This window comes from Syngnathus leptorhynchus, chromosome 3 (genome assembly GCF_054491065.1).
Source record: "Syngnathus leptorhynchus isolate UIUO chromosome 3, UIUO_Slep, whole genome shotgun sequence".
NCBI lineage: Eukaryota > Metazoa > Chordata > Actinopteri > Syngnathiformes > Syngnathidae > Syngnathus > Syngnathus leptorhynchus.
In genome coordinates, this window is record NC_141197.1 from 20,059,929 (window position 1) to 20,083,147 (window position 23,219).

At 41.3% G+C, this 23,219-nt stretch overlaps 1 protein-coding gene across 1 annotated transcript; it reads left to right on the plus strand.

The window, feature by feature from the left end:
• The first annotated feature begins 9,916 nt into the window (after positions 1-9,916).
• Positions 9,917-22,808, plus strand: LOC147059689 (uncharacterized). The gene is made up of 26 exons (XM_085908062.1): positions 9,917-10,212; positions 11,066-11,136; positions 11,231-11,300; positions 11,871-11,977; positions 12,561-12,591; positions 13,620-13,733; positions 13,808-13,940; positions 14,025-14,151; positions 14,300-14,459; positions 14,521-14,669; positions 14,798-14,963; positions 15,038-15,568; positions 16,094-16,339; positions 16,739-16,847; positions 17,385-17,549; positions 18,854-18,879; positions 18,949-19,056; positions 19,131-19,202; positions 19,517-19,662; positions 19,766-19,810; positions 19,925-19,977; positions 20,052-20,223; positions 20,299-20,472; positions 20,532-20,640; positions 21,942-22,044; positions 22,234-22,808. Exons 1-26 carry the CDS (start codon positions 10,144-10,146, stop codon positions 22,254-22,256), a joined length of 3,279 nt encoding a protein of 1,092 aa, XP_085764188.1. The 5' UTR covers positions 9,917-10,143; the 3' UTR covers positions 22,257-22,808.
• Positions 22,809-23,219: the final 411 nt, after the last annotated feature.

The window sequence follows — 23,219 nt, forward strand, 5'->3', positions numbered from 1 at the left end:
TCACTATTAGGATGCTCCTATGATTCATCCAAAACACTTCTTCTCAGGAAGAATGTCAACACTAACAACATCATATGTAGCTCAAACTATGTTGGAATTATGTACCACCAAGAGAAAGTAAATCAAACAAATGATTCCATGTTCAAAGACTAGTCAAGAGTCAACAAAGAAAATTGTGTGCCAAAACTGGCCAACATCAAAGTATATCCCAAAGAGTCCGAAATACAACATGATTTTTGTAAACAATAAAATAGATACAAATAATAAACAATAAGAAAAATAAAAAATAAAAAAAGAAATACAAATAAAAAAAAATAAAAAATCTAAATCAACAATTCTGCCAGTTAGCTTTGATAGTGGTCTGTACATCAATGAATGCCATTTTAGCTTCATTTGTTTAAGAAAAAAAATACCAGTAAGCGTTTTTTACATTGTTATTCTGACAGCCCAGTTCTGTAAAAAAATAAAAAACGCACACAATATGTTGAGCATGAGTCATAGTTTATAATCCGCATGAGCCTAACGGATATTGCAAAAGCTTGCGTTGCTTTTTGATCACATGGAAAAGGCCGCATCGCCTTTTATATGTTCCGCCTGCCTCGCCATTTAAATGCAAAACAGCAGATCAGGCACATACGAGTGATTAGCATGCCGCTAATATGCATACTCTTAAGGTCATTAGAACAGATAAACACACAGCTACGGCACATTTGCAGAATACTCGATGCTAAATTATGTTTTTTTTTTTCTTGAGGGCAAAAACTGCCGTGAAATGTACAAGTCTCATATTTCCATTTGAATGCCGGGACCGAGAATAATAAAGTGGCGTGTTCTTTGGGAGGAGAAGAAAGCTCGACACTGACATGATTACCCTTTTTATCCTCCGCTTCACTCACTGTGTCATGCTGCTGAGAACGAAAGGAAAAAAAAAAAAAAAAAAGTCTTTCCTGAAGCTTTCTCAGAGATGGAGACATGCTAAGCTGTGGACCGTCTTTAGCAACCGCAGGCGACTTTTTGAACCATCTGCATGACATCAAATAAAGTCACCCATTTGAATAATCACACTGGGTTATGTAACTGGCATCCGTATCTATTTAGGCAACACAAAGAGCCCAACGATGTGCCAAAGATACGAGCAAACGCAGAAGAAATACTTGAAGGGGACTTGCTTTGCCGCCGTTCATAAAGAATTCACATGACATACTATATTTTGGATGGATGGATGGATGGATGGATGGATGGATGGATGGATGGATGGATGGATGGATGGATGGATGGATGGATGGATGGATGGATGGATGGATGGATGCAAAGCAAAGGAAGTCGTGAAATAAACGTAGTTTTCAAGAATAGTATCGTCTGAATAGTAGCCTAACGTCCAAATCTTCTGTGTAGTTTTCGAGATTAAAGGCTGTCGTAATACCGAATAGAAAATGCACCAAGGACGCAATTCTTCCGATACGCCTTATCATTAATTGATTTTTACGCCAGAGCAGGTGCAATTGAATGCTTCCGATTTGTGGGAACGCTTTGGAGAGAGCCCGTGGCTGTCTCCAAATGCATTCCATCGTTTGAGCCGCAGTAACACATTAACACACGGGATGAAACCTTAATGGCCGTCGTGAGCATAATGAAGACAGGTTTTGTTTATCACTTCAAAGTCATATTCCACAACAAATCCACTGTGACTAATTTTACCATTTTAATGTTAAGTGTCTCAGTTGGTAAGGTTTGATATTTATTTTTTACAGACACTGTGATATACAGTATTGCTCTAAAAGGGTCAAGCCAACCTTGGAAGAAAAATCGCAGCCATTCAAGTTTGAGAGAAAGCTGCTCTTTGGAACATTTCATCATGTCCATTTGAATATCAGGCCAGCTAGCTATAAGGGACAAAGCGAATGGAGCAGATAGTGATCTCTGAGGGGGCTTGTGTGCAATGAAGTCATCTAAATGCATTTCTTGTCTGACACAGCACACTTGCAACATTGGCTTTATAGAAATGTTGCCATTGCCAAAATGATCAATAAGCCCATTAAGAGCACCAAAGGAAAAGACTTTCTCCACCTCCCCTCCAGGGTGCTCGTCTACGGGCACAAGTCTGGCAATTTGAATGGATAAAATGTGTCCGCTTTCATCTACCAAAGCGTCTCAATTCAAGCCTTAATGCTTCGGAGTGCTAAAGCATTAACGGCCTGATGACGCAATTAAATCAGACAAAGACGCAATAATACTTGCTTAGCTTCTAACTCAATTATGTTAGTTCTTACATTTTTAATAATAATGGAATCATATTTTTTACACAAAGCATTTCGATCCAATTTTCACATATCTGTACTTTTATTCATATTTTGGGCAACTTTGATTTTAACTAATACATTTTGTAAGTAAATTACCAGTCCCTATTCCATTTTTTTTATTATTATTATTTTATTTAGTGGGTGCAGCTTGTATTCGTGTGTGCTCAGTTGTGCGGAAATAACAAAACGTTGTTTTCATTACCGAGCTCACGCAAACAAAAATCTCATTTATTCATACGAACACTTTACTCTCTTCTTAGTCAATTCCAATTCCCCCTCAAATTCAGTCTGATGGATTGGAAATGTGAAGCATAATGTGAATATAAATATACCATAAGTGAGCTTTGTTTGGTGAGTCTCACTTTTTGTGGAAAAAAAACTAAATGTCGCTGACTAAGCAGAACTGCTTTTGTTGCAGCGGTAGACGATTATATGAAGAGCCTGTAAACTTTCTTTGGAGTGTTTAGGAGTTTAATGATTTTGTCATTGCTTTAGCCGCGTCCATTACATTTAATGTGGATTCCCTCGCATTTATCAGTAAAAGTCAATAAGTGTTCAACAACGGCAGCTAAGGTCATCGTCAGGGGCCAAGTGGATTTGGCCCGTTTACAACCCGCCCGAGCGCTTTCAATAACTTGCTCAGAGCCAAAAAGGCGAGCACGCCCTGCTCGCACTGGACTTGACAGTCAGTCAATCACAGAGTCTTTGAAGAGGCAGACAAGCTTTCATGCTGAGTGTGAATTGCACCCCGAGTGAGTCAGGTCAGTAAACATGCAGTGATTGACAAATTCTTCACTTCTACTAATATACCCATTGCCAAGCTTTCTGTAAGACTCTTTATATCTTTCACAATGAGGGAGCCACCAAAAAATGTAAATCCTAATCTGAAGGTGACTCCCAAAATTGGGGGAACCTCTGAAAAAAGGTTATGTGGGAAGTGACAGGTGTAATTTGTCATTGTCGACTATGCCAGGTGACCTGAGGAAATAAATAAAACATTTGAACGATACTTTTGATAAGTAAAAGATGCTTTTATCATAAAGCCAACTGGTCAGTGACAGACACACCGCTCGAGATGTGCAGGTTGGAGGATGCTAAAAGATGTCCGCCAGACACATCGGCAGCGGGAGAGACACAAATCGATTTCTTTCAGGACACCGCGGAGAGTGTAAGTGGATGAGGGCCTCCCTAGCAAAGCTGTTATTAATTAATAGAGTCTCAAGAGCGGATCGCGTGATATGATTCTCGACTCAATACCGCAGCCGTCGATGGCGGTGCTCAGTCCGCAGCGCACATCCAACCACGATGGATTTGACTCATTTGTGTGTTCCATAAAAAAAGACATCTGATATGTATATATAAAATGTAAAATATATATAAATATAGGTATATATGTAAATATACAATTCAAAATAAATATGTATAATGTAATTTTAATATTACATAATTTTTACATACATTTTTATCATGTCATTTTTGGATTAAGTTGCCACTTGTGTAGCACTTGTACATGTTGTAATTAGGAAGTAAAAATTAAAATAAAAAACGGTGAATCATCCAAGTACATGTCTCATTCAGGAAATGAAAAATGTGTTGCGTTCTAATTGATTTAGGCCCTTTGATCTGAGTGCTTGCCTGTTTAATATTAGCAAGCCACCCATGTGGGGGAGCAATTTCATGCTTGCAAGCAGCCAATCGACTCCGTGATAATAGATGGCAGGACCTGCTTATTCTATTTACAGACCTTTCGACAAGAGGTCAAGACAATGGCCATCTTTGTCCGCAATGCCAACACAAACACGACTTTTCCGTACTGCCCATATCTAGTTGAGCCGCCATTAATCCCGTGCATTTGACTTTTACGCTCAATTCTGTGGATCTGTTGATATTAAAAAAAAGCTTCACAATTACTTATGACACACTACACTATTAAAAAACACCATCTGGTCTGGATTTATAAACCATCACCCTTTGCTAGCACCTCTTATCTTTTTTTCATTTGGCAGCGTTTCTACTCTTTTGCCCCCCCCCCCCCAAATACGTATATTACATCCTAACGGACTGTTGATTTGAAGACATTTTTGGCTCATCTGCATATTAGCATTTATCCATCTCCTGACTCCTAACACGGTATTAACTTTGTGACCCACTTTTGAGCAGGTCTAACTTTGTATGGGTCAAGAGCAATTGTGAGGCTACCGATGTTGTGCCTCCAGGAGCAGAACAGAACCGTCTGCAAATTTCAGGTTGACGCTTGAAGCTGTCCAACCACCAGAGAGCGGACAAACCACTCCTGGCCCTTGGCTTGTATAATTTTCTGATGGACTAAAACTGTGGAATGCAAATATTAGCTCTGGTTGAAAAAGTGCATATTGTACAATCACTTTTCTCTGCAGACGTTTTTGCACTTGAAAAGTAAAGTTAAATGTTGTTTTCTTTTGGAGTGTGTCAAAATTGCTTCTGTTAAAAGGGGCTGGAATGTTGCAAAGTAGTCCTTGCGTGGCCTTTTCTTGTCTTTTTGCTCAGGAAAATGTGTGGGAGAGAAAAGACTTAAGGTGCTTTAGTGGAGGAGGATGTTGAGGTTATTCGTGGCTGTGATAGCTTGGAGTCGGTGAACATTTATGAACAGCAGACAGGTTTTGGAAGTCATCTTTTGAAAAGGGTGTAGTACCTGGACTGACTGTGAGGGGCACTTTTGTCATGGCCCGCATCGTAGTCATGGTAGCCATTTTGATTGTCAACGTCTTCTATATACAGTATAGGCTACAAAACAACTAGTTTTGAAATTAGACACTCGTAAAAACTGTTCAAGTATTTTAAAAAAGACGAATGGTAATAAAAGTTGCAAGCAATATCTCTATTTTTTTTTTAAAGTGAAGACAATTTGTAATTTTAGTAATGACACAAAGTCGATGCAAAATGTGTCTTGGCGGGCCACATAAAATGATGTGGTGGGCCCTATCTGGCCCCCGGTCCTTGAGTTTGACACCAATGCCGTAACACAACCCACACTACATGTTAATTGGGTCGGGATCATCTTTGGAGACATTCAATAATCAAAATGTTCACAATTATGATTATCATGACATCATACTTGGCATGTTCTTCCGATGTCTTACATGATGGAAATACAAATTCAATTCAGCTCATTTGAAGCGTGAGCTCATCTCAATGTTGACAATCCGTTCTTTTGACATGTTATTGAGTACACAGAAATTGGACAAAGGCAGTTTAGGGAAATTGCTGTTATCCTTCACGAGGATTAAAAGTGTCATCTTTAATTGCATTTGTTTGACAAAGGTTGATTTCTTTGAGAAGGTCAATTCGGAGAGCGACGTTTGCAGAGCCTTGCTGGAGATTACGCCGAGAGGAGCTTGTCAGTCCCTTCTTGGATGATTATTTCTTATCCCAGAAAATAGAATTAGAATTGATGCGGATAATTATATCAATGCACCAAAGAGTTATTGAGCCAATTTGAAGGCTTTGTTTTTGTTTTTTGAGCTGATTTGGCTTAAGATCAGGTACAGACGGTCAACTTTTCACTCAGTGTATTTGCTCTAAAAATGTCTGGAGGTTGACGGTGGCATTTGGCCAGACACTGTCGGGCTCACGGGGTGCACGCAAAGCCAAAGGCAGAACCTCGGGACCTGCTCGCTGACAGCCATGATGGAGAGCCACATTTAGCAAAGATTGGTGTGTATTTCTTGCATGAGAGTGTGTGAGAACTCGGAGGAATAATCAGTCATTAGTGCTGTTTTTTGTGCGCTGACGATGTGACAATGATGAATACATCAATGGCTGCCCTTTGGTCCGACTCAGCGGCCATCATAAGTACGACAAATACGAGTGATGAAGTGCCACTGAGTTTGGCAGTCATCGTTTTGAAAGTCAGGATAACACAGTTTGGTTATCATGTCATGACTTCAACAGCTTTGATATTCCAGAGCGTTAATTCGTCGCGACATGTTTCATTTTAAGCTCGACATATTTGGATTTCACCTGATCATTTTCAACAAAAACGTGAATTGAGCTTTTGCCAGATTCCTTAAATGTGAAGGTTTTACCGGTTAGAGATTTTTTTTTTTCTTTTGTAAGCAGTTTGAGCTATTTAAATTTACCTTGGCAACCTTAAGCGATGCACTGTGCCTCAGGCTTTCTGGAAATTACCGAGTGATTAACTCTATTCATTTTTCTTAATGGGGATGACATATATAAACATCCCCATTACATACAACAGTCTTCCTTGGGACTGCACATTTTCTCTGATTAATCATGCTTCTTTTAATGAGGTGCACGCTCTGAGCTCTGAAGGAGCCAACAACCACAAAGACAAAGATCAGATCTTGGGATGTGATCCTTCCTGTGGATGACATTGCCATTATTCATCAAGGACAAATGAGAGAAAAAAAAAAGTGGGACATTTCGCTACTTTGTAATCCAGTTGGAGAATGAGTCTGCCTGTCCGTCCGTCTGGCCATCCATCCATCCATCCATCCATCCATCCATCCATCCATCCATCCAACCATCCATCCATCCATCCATCCATCCATCCATCCATCCATCCATCCATCCATCCAACCATCCGTCCATCCTTCCTTCCTTCCTTCCATTCATCCATCCATCCATCTATCCATCCATCCATCCATCCATCCACCCACCCTTCCATCCATCCATCCATCCATCCATCCATCCATCCATCCATCCATCCAACCGCTTACCCATGATATATAAGTGTCTCTAAGACGATTCAACAAGTCTGTAAGCCACAAGCCCATTTTCCGTCGCATTGCCTCATTATAAAAATTAAGCAAGGACATACAGTTCAGACACAATATTGATTTTTTTTTTAATCCAAGATATAATTTGAGACATTCTGTACTTTTAACCGCCTCTTGGTGATGCCTTAAGAAAATGTACCACCGCTCATCATGTTATGTGTACGAGCGTATCGATTCCAGATGCACCACTAAGTAATACACAGAGCATCATAATCAATCAGGTTGATGGCAGATTATTGATTCCAAACCGACCTTCTCCTTCCTCTTCTGACACTGCAGCTTTTTCTTTTTGTGTTTTTAATATATTGAACTACACTACTGAACCATTTGGACAATTTTTCTTTCTATTGACCGAAATGAACTAAAAGGCAATTAAAGATCAACTAATGCTCATCAGATTAAGACTAATCTGCCTGGAAAATAACAATCCACTTATTCATTCTAAGAAAATCTAGTCCTTCACGCACAGAAATATATTCCCCAGATTTTTTTTTCCGATATTCACATTTCAATTGCATATAAATCTCTATCTTCAACTTATTTGTAAGTCAAAAGTGAATGAAACCATTCAGAGTCAGAGTTAAGTAATAAGATGAAAATGCTATGTCGTCAATATTTCGGTAGTACATTTAAACAGCAAAGCGTTTGCAGGAGTTGCTTACTTTGCGATGGATGCACCGAAACACATCATGGCTACTGCAAACAAGGAACTTTCAGAAAACTCGTGTCTTTATACACATTTGCTTATAGATGCCCAGAGCCTTAGGAAATGCATGAAGTTTGCTCTCTGCTTCCCCCGCACCAACCACGTGAACTGGAGCACTCCAACAACATTCACAAAAGTATGAAACGCTTAAGGCAACTCCAGGAAATAACAGAAATGAACACATTTCCCCCATTTTTGTCATCGCTTCACAAGACTGTGTATCAAACCTCAGCTTTTTTTTCTTGTATAAATCCGATATTTTCTCCCAACAGAGCTGGATGCTCCTAGTTATCTGAGAGCAGCCACCCACCAAGGCTAAATGGTGATAAAAATGAATCCACCTCTGCTCTAAAGATATTAACAGGCCATGTAGGACGCTTCATTTTTCATTTTATAGTATAAGTAGAATGCCCTCGTGAAGCTGCACTTTTTGCAAGCGCCCCTCCACTTTTTTTTTTTTTTTTTTGGGAACTGCCAGAAAATGTGCATAACAAATCAAGAAGCAACAAAGTGCCATGGTGATATCTTCATTTAAATATCAAACGTTACTTTTAAATTCACACCCTCACGGATTATACATCCTGTCTCCACATACTGAAGTGTGGTCTTATCTTATTATAACGCTCAAGGACAAATTGGGCCGAGCGTCTCAATGTTTCACGCTCTTGGCCAATGGATGAGTGGAGGTCAAGTCTGCAGCTAATGAGCTCAAATGTGAGTAGCGTGACCCGAATGATTTGCTAATGCAGCCTCTGCACTAAGTATTAGATTACTTTGCTCACATCCAGTCCTGCTATAAAATATCGCATTCAATCCAGCATGCACGCAGATCAGATTTTTCATTAACTCAGAATGTACATATAGAAGTGCAAACATGTTTTTTAAAATAACTTGGTAAATTTTAATTGATTTATTTCGCTATTTATTTATTTATTTATTTATTTATTTATTTATTTATTGTCTGTTTTATAGCATAAAAGGATCCATTGGGGGGAAAAAAATTGACTTTAATTTTCAAGTTTTATTTCAAGCTGTTCCACACAATTTGTAATGTTTCTTCAAGTAAAAAATTATATATAATGTTGAACCTTATGTTGAAGGTTATGCTCAATATGATACAATTCAATGCAATACAAGAGCCCAGCGTGTTCGATTAAGAGTATGTTTGTTCTCACCACCATTGCCATTTCCTTGTGTGTGTCTACATGACAAATTGTATTCCACATCTGAAAAGGGACGGAAATGATAAATGGTAAATAGCCTGCACGTATATATGGTGCTCAAAACAAACATGTTGCATTGTTGTGCTGTTTTGATGGAGAGTAGCTGTTGATAATGATGACAGTCGGAGGATGTCATTGAAAAGTGAACACTGCTGGCTGGATGCTCTCCCTCCTCTCTCTTCTCTTCTCACTCTCCTCCTCACAAGGCCCGCGGGACTGGGCAAATGGAAAATATGGAATACAACATCCCCGCATCTCTGCGCTTCATAGTGCAACCGGGCTGTCATCATTGTCCATTTGAGCCGGCTCCAATTTTCTTGCCGGATAGTAAAGTACAATACAGCAAAACTTTATCATTCATGCAGAGTTACAGCAGCATCTACTGGGAGTCAACTATAATGCAGTAGATGAATGACATTTATTTCCTTTCACCTTTTTGCTGCATTCCTATTCTTGACATCCATCACGTTCCTCCTCTTCAAAATAAAAGTCAAATTGGAAAGGAGCTGGACTATCAAACAAAACCCACTACATTGTAGACATGAAATCGATGGAAATTGTTTGGGCGTTTTGATTTCAATATAAGTTGTTAAGGTTTTGATTTTGAGACGAATCAATCATAAAACAATAATAAATTAGGAAATAAATAGTCCTTTATGAGATCCCTAAATATAATACTAGGGGGATTTTATTGAACACAACTACAATAATTAAAAGAAAAAATATACAAAAAAATACAATCCTACGTCATGATAGGGCTTCAGCATTTTTTGATCTGGTGCAGCATTTGGAGAAAAAAAAAATTCTGACCAATTGGTTCCATTGGAGATTACCATGGCGTCATACCCCGTGAGGCCGCTAGGGGAATCTGGCACTTTGCAAACTTTTTTTGGGTGGTTTCCGAGTGGGCGGTGACCCGACCTCCAAACGTTATTTTTGAGAGCCGGGCTTGGTTGGAGGTCACGAGAGCATTTAATCAACAGGGAAGGTCGAACAGACTAGTGACAGCGGTGAGTGAGCACTTCATCGTCATTTGCACAAACTTTGACGCAACTTCCATTCCATCATTTTGGTTCCATCTTGTGCGCGTCAGTGTGTGCAAATTGTTGCGTAATTTGGTTTGCTCGTCGACGCAAATGGAGTGGCGGCAGCAAAGCACTTTCAGCTGCGCGGATGCCTTCAATGAGGCTCAGCGTTGGATTGAGGTGGGTGACATCATCTTCATTTCTTTTTGTTTGGACAACTCTCACACATGCATTAGTTGCTTCATTCCAAGTGAACACTCAATAAGCTGACAGGCTTCATTCAAATAAAAAAAAATATAAAAAAAAGTCATTCTTAACGTTTCTTGCTGCTATTTTGAAATGTTTTTAATTGTTGCTATTGAAATGATTGACACTGAGGCAATTTGCTGTGCATTTGGTTTGTTTCAGCTGACTGCTGTTCAAGCATTGCACATTTGGCCAGGCTTAAACTGCTGTTTCACCAAACCATTCAAATGGGCCAAACATGAATGTTGACTAACTCCAAATAGGTTGTCCGGGTGGATCATAATGAGAATGTGCACAGCGCTGGTTGGCGGCAGCCCAACCAATCTTGCATTTTTTTTTCCCCCCTTCCTGCCTTGACAAATAAAAGAATGGATGTGTGCATGTGCATGTACCAGGCCTATTGATTTTTAATTAGTTGGTGAATGTTGTTTGAAACGGGCCCTGTGCCAAACCTCATCAAGAATTTGCTAATGGTGTTTTGTATGTTAAAATGTGGGTGGAAATTGTTTAGACTTAAAATATGAGTGCCTGTTTCATTTTTTTGGGGGCCGATAAAATGTTATTTTATTATTTTTTATTTTATTTATTTATTTGTATTTATTTATTTATTTATTATTTAATGTCCACATTTATCCCCATTTATTTATGTATGTATGTATTTATTGTATCTTTAACTTATTTTAATTGAACAATTTTAGGGTTAGGCTTATTTTTGAGTGTCAACCAAACTGCCTCCCAATGAGCCAACTTTCTGTTGGGATCATCAAGTTTTCCGTTTGTATTTTAGGAGGTAACTGGCAAACGGTTTGGTTCCAGCGACTTCCGTGCAGCTCTTGAGAATGGAGTCCTGCTTTGCGAGTGAGTCATCATGTTCTTCCATTGATGTCATTGTCGCAACTACCAAGTACCTATCAACTAAGTAACGGCTATTTTATTTTTTTCTTCCTCGTAGCCTGATCAACCAGTTAAAACCTGGAATCATTAAGAAACTCAACCGACAAGCTACTCCCATTGCAGGCTTGGTAAGCGTTAAGTACTACTATCATTTTTTTTTTCAATTCAGATTTTGAATTCAACCCTTTTTATTCTCAGTATTTGACTTGATCATAATTGGATGGCAGCTACTCACCAGGGAGTTCTGACATTTGTTTTGGTTGTCCATCCAAAAGCCTGAGGAGAAATTGGCTAAATTGTTCTGCTATTGCTTGTCAGGGTGATGACCCACCCTCTGAATCCATTAAGTTGTTTTTAGCATAGGCGAATTTCGATTCTTATTTTGGCCCCAGGCTGTGTGCAAAGCTCAATTCAAATTTGTAGAACTGCCCAAAGCGAGCCGAGAGGACAAAAAAAATCAATCGCCGCCCTCCGACTGGGGCTGATAAATAGTCAGGCCCAAAGTCGATGTGGTTGAGATGTTCACCATGATGAGGAATATATGCTGCGGATAATCCAGCCATACATATTAAACACGGTACAAGCATAACCACAGGCGATTTGGAACGCGGGTCACGAGCAACGTTGCACCAGACTTGTAATGTTACAATGTTTGACTTGTTTTTTTTTTTCTCTCTGTTTGGGTTTTTGATCCGCAGGATAATATAAATGTGTTTCTAAAAGCTTGCGGGAAAGTGGGACTGAACGAGTCACAGCTCTTCCACCCGGGAGACTTGCAGGACTTGTCAAGTCGAGCAATCGTCAGGTGCATTTCTCAGCAGTTTTGTCTCATCTCGTATTTGGAAAATATGCAGGCTGCTGCAATCTTTTTCTTTTTTTTGTGTGCGCCTACTAGCAGAGTTGCTAAATTCTTTTTTTTTTTTTTTTAAATTACTGCTCCCAAATCAATAAAAAATATCTGTATCTCGAGAACATTGAAATATGACTGGAGCAGCTTTGCTATTAGACTAACACAATGCTCCTGAAATTATTTTAATGTGTTCATGTTTTGTGAAGATTTATTAAAAAAAAAAATGAAGGACCTACATTTTTGTCTTATTTATTGTGACCATGTACAGAAAGTATTAAGGCATTTCTGTACATGGTCACAATAAATAAAAGAAAAAAATGTAGGTCCTTCATTTTAGACTGACACAATGCTCCTAAAGTTATTCAATGTGTTCATATTTTGTGAAGATTTATAAAAAAAAAAAAAATGAAGGACCTACATTTTCTTTTATTGATTGACATGTACTGAGATGCATTCATACTTTTTTTTCCTATTTTTTATTGTGCCCATGTACAGAGATGCATTCATGTTTGTTTTTTTTCTTCTTCTTTTTTTGTAGGCGAAACGAAAGCGGTCGAAGACTCAAAAATGTAAGTCATATCTTTTATCGGTTTCTGAATTTAGTGCCAATTTGCAAAGCACACATTTTATCTGCAATCTGCAGCAGTGGCCCGGCCATCTGAGCTTTCCTAATTCCAGCCTGTGTAATGTGCCCCCCACCCCTTTTTTATGTTTTTTTTTTTTCCGTGAATGGCTGTTTTTATTTGACATGTTTTTCAGCAGATGAAACTGCATAGTTGCATCAGAAGCCTCATTTGAATTCACACGCTGCTTGACTACATGCACACATTAATGAGGCTCTTTGTTAGTGGCCAGTCTCTTTGAAAGGCCCATAGCCTTTTTTTTTTTTTTTTGCTTCTATTAGGCAATTGGGGTCAATTTGCGTCCATTCTCATCCCGCGTTCTTTCATGCACTTCCAATGCACACACTATGATGTCGTACGCTATTGTAAAGATGTTTTAACCTCTTACGACCAAATGAGCAATTATTGTAAATGTCCATTTTTAATAATTAATTTTCATCCTAAAATGAAGTGGTAAAGCGTAGCCAAGCGAATTGTCTGTGACAGTGTTTTTCTTTGCTATTGTTGGTCTTGTACATATTCGTCCCCGATTAGGACTACTGCGTAAAAGTAATTTTAAACCATTACACTCTCATTGTGAGTCGGGACAAAGGCAAAATCTCTCTAATGTTTTTTTGAAGAGAAAGTCAAAAAGAAATAACATATGCCAGACAGGAGCAATTACTTCTTGCCGTGTTACCAAGGTGATTTTTTATTTTTATTATTTAAATAAAGGCCATACGTGTTTCCTGTACCAGTCGCAAATTATCATTTTTTTGCACTTTTTTTTTTTGACAATCTTATTCAAATATACAAATAATACAGCGCTTCCTGGTTGTTCCCAGATAAAATCCTTGCATCAAACCAAAATGAAATTGAGGAAAGAAAATAAACACAGAGAGAAACAAAAGACATTCGGAAAGGAGTGAAAAGAAGCATAGCTTTGAATCCTATCGAATAATAAAGTAAAGCCTATCTCCTCATGACTCTTTCAGGTTCTTATCACAGTCTACTGGTTGGGTCGTAAGGCTTACCTGGACGATTGCTACAATGGTGCCCAGCTCAACTTCAAAGCCTTCGAAGGACTGTTGGGATTGGCTTTGTCCAAGGTCCGATCCACGACCTCGATTTTGGCTTCACGTCATTGACCAAAACCTCTAACCACGCCATCTCCTCACGTCAGGCTCTCGACGACGGCGGTCATGTGAAAGACAGAGAGTGCGCTCATCCCGGAGGTCCCATCGGCCATACTAGGGAGGCTTCCTTGGACAGCTTGGACTCTGCCGACTCTCGAACTCCGCGCGCAAACAGTGAAGGTGCTTTTTATTTCTGCGTTTGGACACGTCTCTGTCGTGGTGGTCACAATGCAAGTTCATATGATGGCTTCTTGTGTTGCCAAGGCTGTGGAAGTGATGCGGAAGCTGAGCAAGTATTTAAGATGGAGACCACCAAAGGCGATATGCCACCTCCAGTCCTGCGGAGGAAGCAAAAAAAGGACAATGGCAAAGTATCGACTTCATTTACCAGGTACCACGTGACTTGTCACAAAAGTGGACCGTCCATCGTCCGCCGAGTCCATTTTCTTTTCAGTTATTTCACGTATCTTGTCAAAGTATGCCAAGTATGGTGTTGTCGATCAATACGTTGAATTCTCTCGCAGTGTTTTGTGCATTAGGAGCAAATCAATGAGTGACATCCCAACGCTGCAAACTTCACGTAAGGTTTCCCAAGAAAATTCTCGCGAAGGCCAGAACACCTCCGCGGGGAAATGGAATCAAGACAAAAAATGGAGGAGCCACAGCGCCACCCGAGACAGTGAAACTCGCTGGCAAGATGTGAGTCCGATTGTTTCCATAACACGAGAAGAAGTTGGAGATCATATTTGTATCGTTTCAGGCCTTGACCAAGTGGAAGAACCATCGCAAGAACGTAAAGTCCAATCTCCGCAGGGAATCTCTTGACAGAGAACGCGTCATGAACACGATGGACGACGGAGCCGAGAATAACCTTGAAAGGCAAGTTAAGCGTGGAGCTGGCCGCCATATGTTCTCCAAGCAGTGAAAGGCCGCCGCCCTCACTTGTCTCGCTACACGGCGGCGAACTGGAGTAATGTGACACATCCTCCATCTTTTCATTACTCTGACTCCTCTTCCATTACATGCCAATTCCACAGAGAGCAGCTGTCAGCGCAAAGGCACAGCCCGGCCTCCGTTTCTCCTTCATCAAACTTCTCAAGCGCTTCTCTCCGGACGCACGGTCGAGCTCCGCTGACTCGAAGCTATGCGGCCGAGGTGCCATTTAGCCCCGCCTCTTCGAACAGGAACTTTTCCCCTGCTCATGTAAGTTTAGATTTGACTAGACTCAATGCTGAGGTCTTGAAAAATGTTTGTTTTCCGCTTGCTGCCATTGTCAGGCAAAGTCGGGCGGAGCCACGCCTGGCTCTGATGGGAAGGTCACGGGAGAGGAGACCCGTTTTGAGTCTTTGCCATTAAATGGAGCGGCGGTTACTGCACCAACAGATGGGGACAACGTTTTGAGCTTCCAAAGCCAGTTCAAAGCCGGAGACCTTTCAGCTCCCGTTGATCCTCGACGTGATGCTAGTCAACCTGAGAAGGTTCATAGGAGTCAATTGACTTTTCTCGGCGCAGCAGGTTTTCCAAATGAAGGCAAATCGGGAAGCTCCGTCTCTTTCGGAGACCTTTCTGACCCGAAAGCCTCGTCTGGAACGGAGAGACAGGAAAGCGCTTCTGAAATGTCAGGAGACAAAAGTAGATGCGCGTCAGCTGAAGGCAGCAGAAACTATTTGAGCAGAGCCGCTTCTTGGTCGTGTTCAGCCAGCCTTCCTCGCGCCTTCAAACGGGCCGAGGGGTCCTGTCGCCTCTCGTCCGTCATCACAGCTCGGCCCTTCGGCGCCAAGCAGTCCAGGATTCCAAAACTTTGTCAAGTGAGTGTCGTCGCTGTAGCGCCGTTTTGTTGTTTTTGTTGTTGTTTGCATGTTTTTTTTCAGTTCAAGTTTGTATATATATATTTTTTAAACTTTCATACATTATTTGCAAGCAACGTTTCAGGTATTGTTTTAACATTAGTCATTCAGAATAAGAAATAAGATGAGAAAAAAAACTTTATCTTTATGCCATTTTACTGTTACTAAATTGAATTGAATTTAAATAAATAAATAAATAAATAAATAATGGTTATATCCCATAAATGTTTTACATTCACTAAAACACAGACTACTGTTGGGACTGGTTTAATCAATCGGCGACTTTGCCTCCGACCCCAAACCGGACTTTTACGTGCGACCTATCAGGGTCCACTCATGGCAATTAACGTAATGAGAGCTTGGACGACCTGCTTTGTCTGCTACCTACCCACCTCATTAAATATATATGCCGTTGTGTGGGTTGATGCAACGGCTTTGATATGGCGTTTATGAGTTCCACTATACAAGTCGTGTTTGTCCACTCAGGCGAGCGATAAGCCGAGCCTGACAGGAGTAGGCGATGGCGCTCCTTCCTCACCTGCTAGCGCCACCCTCAAAAGACAAACCGCCTCATCTTACCTAAGAGGTCCGCACCAGCATCAGGCTTTAGCAAAAGCAGAGTGGACCAGTCTTTCCAGGCAGAGCTTTCGCTCTCAGCAATATTCAAAGACGCAGGCCCAACTCGGCAAAGCTGCAACTCTGCCGCGTAGCGCCAGCGTGGACACCCCCAAGGTATGTGCCATTGTTCCTGCTGCAAAATCAGATTGCATCAAAACACCATTGTCAACACTGACAAATTAAATGCGCCAAATGAGAAAAAAAAAAAGGAAGCAGCAGAGCGCATTTTACTATTTCCGTTTATGTCCAGCTTTGTCTTGCCTTGAAATAAGACTTTAATTTGTACGCTGACGCAACTCGTGGCGGATTCACTCCTGCAGTTGCGTTTTTAAATCCGGACAAAAACTATATGAATTCATTCAGCCCCATGACGGATTAGGCAAATTTGTCGAAAGGGTCCACCAACAGGGTCCGTGATAGCTGCTACTATACTTCTTGGAGTATCTCATTTCTATGTGGAAGCACATGAAACTGGATCTGTGGGTGTCAACTTGTGTGCTGTTTGCTTTTCAGGTCGAGCACAGAGACCCGAGTCTGGCTCCGATACCAAACAGTGGACCGGACTTTGTTTTCCAACCACTTTGGCAAACTACAGACTCAAGAAGAAAATGTTGTCATGCAGGTAAGATTTTCCTGTCACTTGTTTTTCTGAAAATGTTCTTTGGAGGCATCCAATTATTTATATTTCTCATGGCGCCAAAAGATTCATTTTCCTGCATGCTTTTTATTTTTGGCGAGACGATGGATCGTGATTTCATGTTCAAAATGTTATTCCGGTTCAAGGCCGCTTTTCGAGAGTATTTAAAAGCCAAATATAAATATTTGAACTGTCTGGAGTTTTCCTGTTATTGTAAGGAAGCTACCGATCGTTTTGCAAGAATGTGTTGACTACCTGGAAGACAAAACAAACAATCATCAGAGGGGGAAAAAAAACAATGCCGTCAAAAACCCTTTTATTGAAAAGTTTCTGCATGACACACTTTGACGAGAACTTCTGGGAATTGGGGCCATTCACATTTGGAGCAGCAGCGAGCGCTGTGACTTTATTTTTCTATTTGCTTTGAACGAATCCCGCTAAAGCGAGGTACCTTGTTTGTGTTGCGCTGTCTGTGCCCTCATCCGTCTTCATTTTCTTGACGGCGAGTCCTTCTCGCGCCAGGCGGCCCGGCGGACTTCTGCCAGCTGTGTGCGGATGACGCCATCCCGACTGTCCGCGGCGATCTGGCGGCGGTGCGCTTGAGCTCCGGCCCGTGGGAGGACAAAATGGCATCTGCCCTGCAAATTGGCACCCTCACCACCGACGGTCGAGGTTATAAAAAAAAGGGTGAGCTCCATAATGACGGCCGTCTTGTGTCCAATGTGATGATTTGATGATCGAGTTGAGAATGCCGACGGGAAACAAAAATCGATTTGTTCCGTTACAGTTGGAAGAATGTTTAAGATCTCAGCAATGGGATTACTAATATACCGATTTTGCCCTTGCTTTTCTGAAACCTTGCATGGCATCGCTGTAAGAAATGTCTGCAAGTTGACGATGGTCGAGGTGAACTCTGACAATGGTCTGTCTGAAACAAGTCAAAATATAGTCATTGCCCAGAAAATGGGCCAACAAGATAGACTTTTGCACTTGTTTTGAATTGGATGTCTGCGTATGTGCGTTGCTTAGTAACTATGAACCGTAGCGGTCCCTTATGTGTAAACCGTTGGGTGAGGGGAGGGACACGAGCACTAAAGTGTAATTGGACATTTAGATCTGCCGTGTAAATGCAGGATAATGAGCAAATAGAATAGACAGTGGACTGCTAGCTTACAAGAATAAAATGTCCAGCGAGAGGAATGTGAAGTGGAAGAATTGAACGTTAATTGCATATGGTTGTCTTGTTTGTCTCCTGCCACCGTGGACTTGGAGGCTCTGCAGGGTTCAGCTCGTGGGTTTACCTATGTGGTAATGTTTTTGTGCTGTGTGCATTGTGTGAAATGTTTCATGGCAACAGAACCTGAGCAAAGCCAATTTCAATTCATTTGAAATGCATTTCCTTGATGTCATTTTGAATCGGGGCTATATTGGTACAGATCCTCACATTGTGATCCCAGATTAGGACTTTCTGCCACCTTGTTTTTAATTAGTTTATATTTCTAGTTTTTTTTTTTTTTTTCCCCCCCCTTTTTTTTTTTTTAATTGATGTGCACAACTATTCAACTCATTAGGTCTCTGTAATCTTTTGAAAGACCCGAAAGATCCCGAATACGCTGATGCTCTCAGTGACTTGCTTCATTTTGAAGATGTGAAGTTAAGATGGGACACATTCCGCATGAAGCTCCAAATGTCATATCCACCAGAGCGGCAAGGCCTAAGCAGTCTGGGCAGCAGCATCTGGCCGGCGCTAGCCAATCCTGTTAAGATCTCTTGCTTGGCTGAGCTTGGATGACTTTGGCCTGCCTGGCTTGTCCAAGCAAAGCCGGATGTCGCATTTTTTTTGCGGCCCAAGTTTTCAATGAAAGTGGAAATTGCAGCTCAATGTTCATTTGGAAGCTGAATTGCCACAAATGTGTGGAATGGCGTTTCATGAATGATCTGTTTGGCAGCAGAGATGAAGTGTTTTGTTTTCTTGTCTTTTTGTCACGCAGGAGGTTCCGAATCCGCCATCTCCGACGTAAGTTTCCACCATTTAACAAAAATGTGCGTTTGCACGGGTGATCACGTCCAGCCTGCGTGTGCGCAGCTCCAGGTGCCGTCCCTCACCCGTTCCTCATCCAGCTGGTCGTGGGACCACGAGGGCGACCACAGGAGGCAGCGGAAGTGGCAGAAAGAACAAGAGCGCCTTCTCCAGGTGAAAACTGTTAACAGCAGTCTGGAGAATCAGATGGAACGGTGGCTGAGATGTTCCCTCCGTGTCTTGGTCAGGCGCAGTACGAGCGAGATCGGCGGAGGCTGCAGGCCGAGTGGCAGAAGGCGAAAGAGGACGCACGCCAGGAGGTGCGTAAGAGGCCGGCTGTGAAAACTTGCTTTTCTCTCCTTGGTGTCTGGTTTTCTTCGCTAAATGAGGTCATCACACTTTGAGGTGTTTGTTCCTTGGCTTCACGCAGGCATTTGACATCCTGTGTTGACTGCCTTTTTAATTTTCATCAATGGGCTCCAGTGATCCATGCTAGAATGATTTTATGGACCGTGGTTTGATTCAATTGAGGTGCTCAAATTAAGGTTTTCTTTTTTTTTTTTTTTGCAATGGATCCAGTGGCAATGTTCTTCGGCAGGCCACTTAACACCGGAAATGCAATTTGTTGTTTCAGAATAACTTTGGAGTGCGCGATGATGTTGAGACCCTTCCGGGAGCGACTCATCTGCATGCTTTGACAAAAATAAAAGAGCGGAGCCCTGAAGAACTCGGGTTTAAACATCAGAATGGCACACGCAAGGATCTGAATAACAAAGACTGGTAAGGCCTCGTGACCGGTCTGATGACTCGGATTGTGCTTTTGCATTTTTTAATTTTTTTCTTTTATTCTTTTTTTATTCATTGCTTTCATGTGACACCTCAGGGCTGAAGGCATCTCTGGCTTTGCTGGGCTCTCTCCCGCGCACAGGTCAGAACAATCCAACTTTCTATCCGTCGCTGCCTTCTCAGCAGACGCATTTACTTTTCCACTGAAATCTTCCAAGCAAAATATTCAAATATCGTACCTGCGTTCGTCCCTTAGGGCAAAGTCGTTGTCTACTCCGGCGTTAGCGGAGTCGTACAAACAACCAAAAGGTTAGCCGAGCATCTCCCTGTAAACTTTTCTGTAGTTTTACTCTCGTTCACTCAAAATGTCGCTCATCGTTCAGGTGATCAGAAGAAAAGGAAAGAAGAGTTTGCTTCCAAAGCCGAGCAAGAGCGCCAGCAAATCTTGGAGGAGATGAAAAAGCGAACTCAGCTCCTGACTGACAACAGCTGGATACGACAGCGCAGCAGCGCTTTTTACAAGGAGCCCATCTACATCGGGTTGCCCCTGAAGAGGTTCAGAGTTTATCACGTGGATCACACGCTTATTTTTTTTTTTTAATTCTCAGCTTTGTGCTCGGACGCCCGCAGGTACGAGTCGCTCGACACTCTCGGAAGCGCCCGTTCAAACCTCACGGCGGCTGATCCCCGACCACATTCGGCCACCGCGGGTTTTTGCGGCGGCGGTAGAACCTCCTCTGCCCGTTACAGTAACGGATCGAGATCATCCCTGAGAAATCCCCCCACGGACCCTCACCCCGGCAGGTAACGAGTCATTTTTCCTCGATCATCTCGCATCGCTTCATGGTGTGCCGCTGCCTCAGGATGCTCAGTGGGAGGAGAACTTGCTGTGTGTGTGAAGGCCACCTGAGTAGTGGGGCAGCCATGGTTATTGAAGACCTTAATCTCCGCTTCCATTTTGCCTGTTTTCAGGTGAGAGTTTAACAAAGCGGGCTGCCGGTGGTGGTGGTGGTGTGCTCACAAAGGTCTCGGTGCATTTTCGTAGCACTCTTTTCACACCCTCCTCGGTTCAGTTGTGGCTGAGTTCATTTCCTCGCTGGGTTGGAGAGCGACTGTGGTCAGCTTAGTCGCTATTTATGGTGTGATTATTTGAAGTATGAACTATTGGGCACGCTAAGTGGTTTTTTATTTTATTTAGTATTTTTATTATTATTTTTTATTTTTTTATTATTATTATTCCCTTTTGTTGTTTTTTTTTCTGATGACTATTCCCAGTCGTGGAGCGTCGAGAGCTAGCAATACCTTTCCTGCTAGCCTAAACACTGTCAGCAGCACTGACCTACATTTCCGACCTCAATTCAAATATTTGTTCCGTGAAATGTTTCCTGCACAGTGTGTTCTCTTCGTTTGGAAGAATTTTTCTTGGCTGCGCTCCTTCCAGTCGTTGCTTTATCTACTGGAACTCTTTTTCTCTAATCAGATTGCTACCAATTAAACTAATCCGTTCAGGGACTTCCCAATCAATGGGACTGTTTCTTCCGATTGGATTTCAAATTTGTTCAAACTGTTCCTTGATGACGTCAACGTTTTTCTGTCCTCTAATTGGTCACCAAAAAATTTACAACTGAATTTGACGAGCGTTTTTGTCGTTAAAAGTTGGCCTGTTGTCGTCTTATTCGATAATGAATTCTCAAGTCCTCCAGATGGCGTACTTGCGTGCTGTTGTGTTTTTGTGTTGTAGTAATGATGGTTCCTATGTGGTCGTGTTACATCACAGTCTAAGACTCTTTCAAAAGAAGTTAATATCAGCCTTACAATAACAAGAGTCCACATTTTTGGAGCCTTGAGGTTTTCTGACTAAACAAAATCAAATGCTCGCAGCACACTTTCCATTGACTCATTTTTGTGGTTAGCAGTGACGTCGAACCCACGGCCTGTCTTTGTCTTTTCCATGGTGAGGAGCAAGAAACCCGAGTGCTGTCCACTTTCACTCAGTTGTAAAAATATCACATGGCGCTTTCGAGTTTCCCTGGCCAGAGTTAATTAGAACCAAGATGGAAACTTGACTCATCTGGCAACCTTCAGCTTTATGACCTTTAATTCGATGTCGCTTTTAGCAACCATATGGGGTTGAAGTGCTGTTCTATGCTAACTAATCCCTGTAATGTCATTCATTAAAAAAAAAAAAAAAAAAAAGTCTATTAAAACAGAGGCCCCTATTTTTGTAATGCTGGACTGCATTTTATTTCTCACTTCTCCCTCCTCCTCCTCAGTGTGTGGGCTGCCACCAATATCTTGGAAAAACAGACACTGGAGTACAGGTTCGGGTCCGAAACAAGAAGCCATACTGTGAGCCCTGTTATTTCCAACTTAAGTGTGAGTATGACACAAAGAGATCATCACACATTTTCAGAAATTTATTTCCAAGCCTTCACCTTCCATAGAAGTTCCCAAGCGCTTCTTGTTTCACATTAGCGCAACTTCTCTCTCTAAAATGATCTAGTTAACGATGAACAAACACTTGGCGTGGTTATCATCTAAATCTTTATCTGCTTGACATTTCAGCAACCACTTCAGCATTTGTGTGAGCAGAACAAAGAAGTCATGCTTGCAGAGTAAACCACAGAGCCTGTAGTTGTTTTATTATATTTGTTGGAAGGGGTGGTTAACATGATGATCAATTTGAATATATTATCCAATAAAGTATTGTTGTTTAGTTTATTTTCGTATGATTGTGTTAATTGTTGTGTAACCTATAACCGTAGCCGCCCCGTTAGGAATCACGTTAAAACGTTTTCAATAGCACTTTTTTTTATTATTATTATTTCCTCTTCACTTTTTGTAATGTTTTCTCACCATGTGCACTCTGGTATTGTGCAGTGTAACGTTTTGTACCGTACTGTACATTTTTGAGGTTTTGTTCATGTTTACCACCAGAGGGCGCATCTGCTAATCGACCCTCGCTTCCTCATTTGTTACATTGGAATTTTGCGCTTGATTTCATGTGCATTGAACGCAATTGTCATCCTTGAGGATTCATGTAGTCACACTGCAGTACCATTTCATTTCAAAGATTCAAGTACTGTCATTTTCATGTGTTATGTGTATGTTTGGATTAAACTTGGATAGCAAACCATCTTAACTGATACGTCATTATTTTTTATTTTTTTGGTCTGGCTTTTTAACATTCAAGATTTAAGTGTTAAAATTCTTGTGTAAAGGTTGAACAAAATTTTGCAATATTTACTTTTTTCGTTTGCTTTGAATACAAAATAAAATCTCAAGAACCATAAGAGCAAACAGTGAAAGCAAGTCTGTTCTATTCTCGGAGCAAGTCAGACGTTTGAACAAAGTCTGCAACTGTCATTACGGGAAATGAAGCAAGATGGAAGACGGAAGAGTTTTCAGTCTGTGTTGCATAAATAGGGAAGTGCTGCTCTGTGGGGGTTTCAGTCTCTTCAAAAATCCATCCATTCTGTCACAGAATCTGTGTTGTTCTGTCGTGCCCATTCCGAGACTCCAAATGCCCATGGCACATATTTTGGAAGATG

Excerpts from the sequence above, each read along its gene's own strand:
- LOC147059689 (XM_085908062.1), top strand. The coding sequence starts at position 10,144 with ATGGAGTGGCGGCAGCAAAGCACTTTCAGCTGCGCGGATGCCTTCAAT. Across the intron at positions 11,301-11,870 it reads CTACTCCCATTGCAGGCTTG|GATAATATAAATGTGTTTCT; the intron begins GTAAGCGTTAAG and ends TTTGATCCGCAG. Across the intron at positions 20,641-21,941 it reads TCCATTTTGCCTGTTTTCAG|TGTGTGGGCTGCCACCAATA; the intron begins GTGAGAGTTTAA and ends CCTCCTCCTCAG.